The sequence below is a fragment of the Calidris pugnax genome, unplaced genomic scaffold, assembly GCF_001431845.1.
Source record: "Calidris pugnax isolate Ruff unplaced genomic scaffold, ASM143184v1 scaffold225, whole genome shotgun sequence".
Lineage (NCBI taxonomy): Eukaryota > Metazoa > Chordata > Aves > Charadriiformes > Scolopacidae > Calidris > Calidris pugnax.
Window position 1 is genome coordinate 2,252,531 of NW_015091072.1, and position 9,476 is coordinate 2,262,006.

General features: G+C 40.7%; 1 protein-coding gene across 6 annotated transcripts in view; it reads left to right on the top strand.

Moving 5' to 3' along the window:
* The window catches only part of SPICE1 (spindle and centriole associated protein 1), a 28,439-nt gene extending 25,617 nt beyond the window's left edge, over window positions 1–2,822 (top strand). For 5 of the 6 annotated variants that reach the window (XR_001413690.1, XR_001413691.1, XR_001413692.1 and 2 more), the window contains 4 exons: window positions 263–365; window positions 817–904; window positions 1,780–1,920; window positions 1,978–2,822. Coding sequence is in view for 1 of the 6 variants with exons in the window: in XM_014957285.1 (XP_014812771.1) it covers window positions 263–365; window positions 817–904; window positions 1,780–1,833 (245 nt within the window). In the remaining 5 variants the exon portion in view is untranslated. The other variant, XM_014957285.1, reaches the window with a different exon arrangement.
* The last annotated feature ends 6,654 nt before the right edge of the window (window positions 2,823–9,476 follow it).

Sequence of the window (9,476 nt, forward strand, 5' to 3'; positions counted from 1 at the left end):
AACCAGAAGGTTTATCTATGGAAGAATCATTCTATATCTGTGCACGTTGTCCATAATTGCTCTGAGTATCTGCTTTCGTTATCTGTCATTTTCAGAGAGTGGGCACGGGGTTGATGTTTAGCCTGATGTTTTATATCTGCTCTGTATTTTCTGTGCCACTGTGAAGAGTTATGTCATGCCTCTCAAAAAACAGAAGAATGAAATGAATGTTGTGCGATGGTGCTGTATTCTCATCAGAATCAAGTTATTATTTATTGCCTAGAAAATGCAAGGAAGACAATTGAAGTGTCTATTCCTGTGGCAGATGGTATGGACAGCTCCAAAGACGACAGTGTTTCCCCTGCCAGTATGACCAGTATAAGAAGGTAAATGTTAACCCTTTACTATTTCATTTTTCTAGTGTCTTGATTAACCATCCAGCAAAACTTGAACACAATAGAAAAAATGCCACATTGTTCTTTGGCTTCACGGACTTTCCCTGACTTTATCACACTGAACTCTGTGGGAAATGGAACAAAGGTCCAACAGCTTTTTCACTATTTCCATTGTTTGTATTTAAAATACATAAGACAGATCTGCCACATTGTGACTTTCCCTGACTTTATCACACTGAACTCTGTGGGAAATGGAACAAAGGTCTAATAGCTTTTTCACTATTTCCGTTGTTTGTATTTAAAATACCTGCAGTGTGACATAAGACAGATGACATGGGTTGTTGAAGACTATTGATGAGGGGTCCTAACTCAGGATCTGAGATATGATTCCATTAGTCACTTCCTCTTTTCACTTTTTCAATCTCATTTTGAATGTCTGCAGGTCTGCAGGTGACTCTAGCAAACCTTGTTCACCCCTAAGTACCACGTCAGAAAGTGTGAAATTAACTCCTGTCAGCCAAAGGCCAAAGGTAAGACTGAAAAAATCTTCAGCTGGAAAGTCTGACTAGCGATGACGTTGAAGGAAAAAGCAACACAGATTAAAAAGGGGAGAGAGCTCTGTCCTAGCTTAAATCTACTGAGCCTAATAGTAATCAACTCATGGCAGTCTGGATTCTGCACAATTCCTAAGTGGAGGGCCTGAGTGCTAGTGACATTAGTTGTTTGCTGCCACGGAGCTGCTATTTGCAAGTGAATCATCTGTAACTACATTTTCAGCTCTGGCATCTTCATGTGTTAGAACTGGGAACCTCTGGCAGTCTTTCACTGGTGGCTTCAGGGAATTTCAAGTAATGGTTATGATGTACTGTTAGAGCCATGTCTAAGAGGCAAGTGAGCTCTTACCTAAGTCAGTTGCTGAAGGATAAGTAAATCCAAATGCAAAGAAAAATCACCAACCTGGATCTCTGATTCCTGGTGTGCAAAGAGAGGAACAGACTACAGCGAAATGCTTTCATGGGGAACTGCAGGCAGTGGTACAGTCTGGTAAACCAGTTGTAGATCTGTTTGTGTGCTTGAAAGCAACTATGAAATATTAATATTGTCTTTCCTGATGAACAAAATAACCTAATTTAGGAGTGATAGAGAAACGAAATTAGGGTCCAAGACTCCCTATCCTGACAGCAAAGTATACATACCCAGAGGGGAAATTCAGAAAACTTAAAGTAGATGTGGCTTAAACTAGGTGTCTAAAGTAGGTGGTGTGACTACCTCCGTGGTGCCTGTAGGAGACAATTGCTACATATCAGTGAATTGATCCATAGCAATCCTACAGAAGCCAGTGCTAATAAGCAAGTCTGTGGGAAATTTATGATGTATGAATTTCAACTGGTTTCTTCTTTTGCAGGTGGAAAAGCAAAAAGAAGAAGGCTGGTTTGCACTGTCAATGCACATTATGTAAAGGAAGCTGCACTCAAGTCCTTTTTTTTTTTTTAATTATTTTTTTTTTAATGAACTACAATTAAATCACAATAGTCACCCTCTCCAGATGTAAATTTTTTTTTTTAATGAACTAGAATTAAATCACAATAGTCACCCTCTCCAGATGTATAGTATAACTCTAAAGTGCTTTCATGTCAGTGCCATTAGTACAAAAAGGTCCATATGCTTTGTGCCATACAAAGCACTATAGGAAGTCCAGGGAATGAGATTCTCAACTGGATACGCTGCTGTGACATCATCCCATTTCACTGAATAAATCTTTCACAAGATTGTAAACCGAAGCTGCTGTAGCAATAGAAAGGAGCATCTGATATCTGTGGTAGATATGCTGAAGACAGGAGGTTTTAGAAAATGCATGCGAAACTTTTTGGGGCATGTATTTGCACAAGATAAGAGAATGAAAAAAAAAAATCAAGAAAAACTGCGAGAGGGAAATGTACCTATGTTCCAAAGCAAACTGGAGATCAGGAAGCCAGTCTGTGCCTGCCGGATAAGAATTTGCATCAGAAATAATTTTTTCCTTCTGTGGCTTACAGTTGCTCCCAAAAGTTGTGTTTTCTGTGCAGTCAACATACTGGGGATTGCATCTGGACTCGAGGATTGCTTTTTAAAAATTCCATTGAATATTTTTATACCAAATATAAAGTGTCTCTTTGAAATTGAAATCAGAATCTATTTGTTGTGTAGGAAAGTATGCTCTCTTTGATACAATCGAGAACTGTGATATGAGTACAGCTGTATTAAGCTGGTTTGTTATGCGTATATATAATAGTCTAATGATCATGTTTTTATATTGTTTTTATTTGACTTTTTAAACTAGCCATCATGTTATTATTAATGATTAACAGCAAAATCTAGGACTCTGAGGAAATGCTTATATATCTGTTCCTTACATTGTAGTAAACCTGGACAAAAGCCTTTATAATGGAAATAAAAAATAGAAAACAATCCACAAGCCTGGGGAAGAAAATATGTGGAAGTCTCAAAAACAGATTTTGAGTAAAGTTGTTTTAATTTTTTTTTTTTAACTGATAATTTTGCCCCTAAATATACTGATGGGCTGGGGCATTAAAAGAGGCCGGCCTATGTCCTTTCAATCAATTCAGTTCTAGGAGAATGAAGAAAAGAGACTTTTTGTCCTTTTCTTTTTGTCCTTTTCTTTTTGTCCTTTTCTTTTTGTCCTTTTCTTTTTGTCCTTTTCTTTTTGTCCTTTTCCTTTCAAGGATAGGTTTTCTTTTAAACAGATGCAGAAAATCTAAAAAATGTGGGATTTAAAAGAGGACCTGTTGACCTTCATTGACATTTCTGCAAGTTATTTTTCTGGCATTAATTCTGGGAAGCAAAATAGTCCTGTATTTTGTGAAATAACAGTTAAAATTGCTTGGAAGAAGGCCCCTAAGTCATGCAGAGGCAGGAATGCCATGGTTAGGAGGGGCTACATAACCGTAGCGCCCACACATTAGTACTGTTGCTTCTGCCTTCCTTCAAGCTCATGGTTGCTACAAACACTCCATAACCATTTAGTCTGAGATTTCTTTTTGGAATACAGGATTGGAATTAATCTTTTGAGTCATCATCTGGTTTCTTTAACTTGGACGCTGCTCTGTCAGATAACTATTTGTTTGGAAGTTGGATCATCTAGCTGTATTCCAGTCCAAAAACGTTTGGTGAGGTGAGAAATACTGCTAATTTTGCTTTGCGTTGTCAGTGAAATCTGAGTCTCTTTGAGATCACAGAACTCGGGTTCAGGAGGACTGCAGGTCCTGCTTTGGAGTCAGGACTCGTGAGGGACACGTTGCCCCATAAAACAGAGTCTGTGGTGCGGAGCACCCAGCTTGTGGCCATCTGAAGCAGTAGGACCACGCAGAGCTCCAGTCTGGCTTCTAAAAGCCACGTTAAGAGAGCAGTGCATTCAAACTAGTAACTTGCCTCTCGGCACGGCTAACTAGCCCAGGTGCCACCTTGCACCGATGAGGGTAGGGTGAGGTGCTCTGTGCTCATCTGGGAAGGCAGGAACATGTTACTGGGTGTCTCCAGTCACCAACTCCTCCATGTCCTGTGACGGGGGGTGGGCAGCCTTCTGTGGCTCAGGCAGGGGTCACACAGTGGCTTCGTGGCTAAAAACGAGCTGCAGCTGAGATGGAGCAGAAGTGTGTTTGCTGGAGTAGGCTGAAGTATTAAGCTGAAGGCAGTTACTGAGAAAATGTTACTGCTTGGGGTTTTTGGGTTGGTTTTTTTTTTGCCTGTTCTAGACCAAGCAACAAAGTGCAGCTGTCACCAGCGGTAACACACCTGATTTCTCATATCCAATGAAAGAGGAAGTTTTATGGCTTAATTTGATCTTTATTTTTCAATTTTGTTAAATCATAAAAAGGCTGGTGTGGTCTAGTCCCAGTGCTGTGTCAGTGCAGCGTGTTTTATTGCCAATGACTTTCTGATTTTGCATGATGAGCATTTCGCTGCTTTGCTTCTTTTGTCTCTGGGCCTTTCATGTTCCCTTTGGTCCAAAATGTCAGCAGAAGGACATTTGGTAAAGAGCAGGTACAAAAGAGACCCGTAGACTTTGTTTTCTCTCGTCCTCCTTTTTTACCAGGCATACCACATAGGAATTAGTTTCCCCTTGAAAACGTTTCCCTTAGAAAGCATGGGAAAGTTTCCTACACATATTTTGATTACAAAATTCTAAACTAAAACTTCATTGCAAATAGTGGTTTCATTTTCTTTTTGGAAATGGGAAAACTCGGGGTTTTTCTTGGGTTTTGAATTGTTTCCTCTTTCATAGCCATTACTATGAAAGTTACGTGAGGAGACTGTACAGTGTGTTGCCTTTGGGTTTTATTTTGGTTTTGATAAATAGCTGAGGGTGAGGAGCAGGGAGATGAAGTTCAGAAACAGATCTTGCTTTCTGTTTCTAAGCTTCCACCCACTTGTTCCAGTTTCTAGAGCAAAACTGAAAATTCTCTAGGTCTGAACTTTAATTTTTGTTTTATGTTAGGCTTTGGGAGAACACATGAAGGTCTTTTTAAACAGGAATATCTCAGATGAGAGTATTTCCCTCTAAAACCTTTGGCTATTCAGAATTGCCAACTGTTGAACTTTTTTTTTAACTGTTAATTTTGCCCCTAAATATACTGATGGGCTGGGGCATTAAAAGAGGCCAGCCTATGTCCTTTCAATCAATTCAGTTCTAGGAGAATGAAGAAAAGAGACTTTTTGTCCTTTTCTTTTTGTCCTTTTCTTTTTGTCCTTTTCTTTTTGTCCTTTTCTTTTTGTCCTTTTCTTTTTGTCCTTTTCCTTTCAAGGATAGGTTTTCTTTTAAACAGATGCAGAAAATCTAAAAAATGTGGGATTTAAAAGAGGACCTGTTGACCTTCATTGACATTTCTGCAAGTTATTTTTCTGGCATTAATTCTGGGAAGCAAAATAGTCCTGTATTTTGTGAAAGAACAGTTAAAATTGCTTGGAAGAAGGCCCCTAAGTCATGCAGAGGCAGGAATGCCATGGTTAGGAGGGGCTACATAACTGTAAGCACCCACACATTAGTACTGTTGCTTCTGCCTTCCTTCAAGCTCATGGTTGCTACAAATGCTCCATAACCATTTAATATGAGTTTTCTTTTTTGGAATACAGGATTGGAATTAATCTTTCTTTCAAGGATAGGTTTTCTTTTAAACAGATGCAGAAAATCTAAAAAATGTGGGATTTAAAAGAGGACCTGTTGACCTTCATTGACATTTCTGCAAGTTATTTTTCTGGCATTAATTCTGGGAAGCAAAATAGTCCTGTATTTTGTGAAATAACAGTTAAAATTGCTTGGAAGAAGGCCCCTAAGTCATGCAGAGGCAGGAATGCCATGGTTAGGAGGGGCTACATAACCGTAGCGCCCACACATTAGTACTGTTGCTTCTGCCTTCCTTCAAGCTCATGGTTGCTACAAACACTCCATAACCATTTAGTCTGAGATTTCTTTTTGGAATACAGGATTGGAATTAATCTTTTGAGTCATCATCTGGTTTCTTTAACTTGGACGCTGCTCTGTCAGATAACTATTTGTTTGGAAGTTGGATCATCTAGCTGTATTCCAGTCCAAAAACGTTTGGTGAGGTGAGAAATACTGCTAATTTTGCTTTGCGTTGTCAGTGAAATCTGAGTCTCTTTGAGATCAGTTTGGATCATCTAGATGTATTCCAGTCCAAAAACATTTGGTGAGGTGAGAAATAGTGCTAATTTTGCATTGTCAGTGAAATCTGAGTCTCTTTGAGATCACAGAACTTGGGTTCAGGAGGACTGCAGGTCCTGCTTTGGAGTCAGGACTCGTGAGGGACATGTTGCCCCATAAAACTGAGTCTGTGGTGCGGAGCACCCAGCTTGTGGCCATCTGAAGCAGTAGGACCACGCAGAGCTCCAGCCTGGCTTCTGAAAGCCACATTAAGAGAGCAGTGCATTCAAACTAGTAACTTGCCTCTCAGCATGGCTAACTAGCCCAGGTGCCACCTTGCACCCATGAGGGTAGGGTGAAGTGCTCTGTGCTCATCTGGGAAGGCAGGAACATGTTACTGGGTGTCTCCAGTCACCAACTCCTCCACATCCTGTGACGGGGGGTGGGCAGCCTTCTGTGGCTCAGGCAGGGGTCACAGAGTGGCTTCGTGGCTAAAAACGAGCTGCAGCTGAGATGGAGCAGAAGTGTGTTTGCTGGAGTAGGCTGAAGTATTAAGCTGAAGGCAGTTACTGAGAAAATGTTACTGCTTGGGGTTTTTGGGTTGGTTTTTTTTTTGCCTGTTCTAGACCAAGCAACAAAGTGCAGCTGTCACCAGCGGTAACACACCTGATTTCTCATATCCAATGAAAGAGGAAGTTTTATGGCTTAATTTGATCTTTATTTTTCAATTTTGTTAAATCATAAAAAGGCTGGTGTGGTCTAGTCCCAGTGCTGTGTCAGTGCAGCGTGTTTTATTGCCAATGACTTTCTGATTTTGCATGATGAGCATTTCGCTGCTTTGCTTCTTTTGTCTCTGGGCCTTTCATGTTCCCTTTGGTCCAAAATGTCAGCAGAAGGACATTTGGTAAAGAGCAGGTACAAAAGAGACCCGTAGACTTTGTTTTCTCTCGTCCTCCTTTTTTACCAGGCATACCACATAGGAATTAGTTTCCCCTTGAAAACGTTTCCCTTAGAAAGCATGGGAAAGTTTCCTACACATATTTTGATTACAAAATTCTAAACTAAAACTTCATTGCAAATAGTGGTTTCATTTTCTTTTTGGAAATGGGAAAACTCGGGGTTTTTCTTGGGTTTTGAATTGTTTCCTCTTTCATAGCCATTACTATGAAAGTTACGTGAGGAGACTGTACAGTGTGTTGCCTTTGGGTTTTATTTTGGTTTTGATAAATAGCTGAGGGTGAGGAGCAGGGAGATGAAGTTCAGAAACAGATCTTGCTTTCTGTTTCTAAGCTTCCACCCACTTGTTCCAGTTTCTAGAGCAAAACTGAAAATTCTCTAGGTCTGAACTTTAATTTTTGTTTTACGTTAGGATTTGGGAGAACACATGAAGGTCTTTTTAAACAGGAATATCTCAGATGAGAGTATTTCCCTCTAAAACCTTTGGCTATTCAGAATTGCCAACTGTTGAATCATGTTGATTCATGTTGTCTAGGGGGGTGTTGAGATGATAGCCATGTGGCCCTACAGGTCTGAGGTGACAGGGACTGGTGCTGAGATGCTTTATCCTATTTAACTGTGGAAAAAAAAGAGGTCTTTTACAGCTTGAAGAACCTCTGTGATGACAGCACGGAGAGGGGAAGGCTACTATGACAAAATAAGGTCTAAGTTAAGGATGCATTTAGAGCCACACTTATACCAAAAGGGAGAGGAAGGTGAAGAGCTCTGTAGGTCCAGAATATAGGAATATTTTACTACTGTGAGACGCTTAATCAGCTTCATGCCTTAATAAAAATTTGCTCCTTCGTTTACGTTAGCTTTTTTCACTACTTTTTCTAAGGCTGAAATTTTTGTATAGTGCAGTAAATTTAAATTTATTTTAAATTAGAGACTAATTAAACCCCATGGTATCCGAGTGCCTTGTTTCTGCCAAAGTGGATATTTTTTTATCTGTGATTTCTTTCTCTAAGAAAGAAAGACATAAGGAGTTTTACGTAATAAGGGAAACTTCAGGCACTCGGTTTTAGAGATGCGCCTCCTGAGAGCTGAAATAGAGTGTCTGGGTAGTCACATCAGCTGTGACAATCCTGTGTTGCTTTGCAGTGTCTATTCCATTGTAATACCTGCACGTGCTCATACTGAGGACTAAGAAGCTTCTGTTTCAGAGGTTTATCCACGCATTTCTCCAGGCTCAACTTCTTTTGTGCCTTTGAATGGAAATATTGTAAATTGTCAAGGCTACATGAGGAATTTCATCTTGTGCAGCAGCACAACTCCTGTGTGTCTCTAAACCTAGTCCCTGCACAACCTTTATTGAACCCAATGTTCTACAAACAAGATTTTTCTCTTCAAGCGTTCAGGCTTGCACTTTGAGGCTGCCACAGAGATAAAGCTGTGCCTCCAGAGACAGCATCAGATAGATAGATGGAAGTTTAAAAAAAAAACCTAATCATCTACTGGATGGAAAAAGATTTGTCATAATGTATTCATGTGACAGTTGACCTGAGCAAAGCCAAGCCTGTGCTGCACGTGTGGCATGGCCTTGGGGCTGTGTCATGCTGCACGTACCCCTTGCCCTGTTCTAACAGAGGAGCCTGCGGGCAGCTCCCCCTCGGTACTGGTGATTCCACCACCTGTGTGGCCTTGCCTTCCTTTAGATAAAAGTGCAACAAGAAGTTCCTACACAAACTTCTGTAGAAATGATTAATAGATTTCTTTTTTTTTTTTTTTCTTTCTTGAAAGAAAACTATATAAACCTTCAATGACCAAAAAAGAGTATCTCTCCGTGGATGGGACCTGTGCAGAAATCCATCCAGGGTCCATTTGATGCTGTGTGAACATGGGGTTCTCAGCATCTCTTTACATGAGGAAGGTGAAAGCGCAGACCCAAGTGTGACTGCCCATTCTGGGGGGCCTTTCTGGGTCTGTAAAACCCTAAATGTGGGATGAGATAAGCGGAACAAATCTGGATACAGATTTTTTTGGTACAAAGAGGGAAACAAATCCCGGCACCTTAGAGAAACCAAGGGTGCACAGGGTGGCTGGGAGGCACACAGCTCCCACAGTCCCAGCTTTTCTGGTTTGGAATTGCAGTCACCTGCCAGGACAGTCTCTCTGGGAAGAAGCATGAGAGTCATTTTTCACATATTAAAGATGTCCCTTTGTGATGCATGTTAGCATTTTACATAGTGTTTGTTATCTAAAGAACCTGAGCGATCCACAAGGGCTTTCTTATCCAATTTTTTTTAGCTAGGGAAACTGAGGCACGGAGCAAGCCTGTGGGAAGTTCCCTGTTTCCTGGTCCTGGCACAACACTGTTTGACCCATGGGCTGGTCTCAGGGATACAGTGCCCCAGTGCTGTGAAAGATGTCCATCTGCATGGATGAAGGACTGAGGAGTCCTGGGTCACCTCTGCTCTGTAGAAGCACAAGTTTTTATCAAGGAA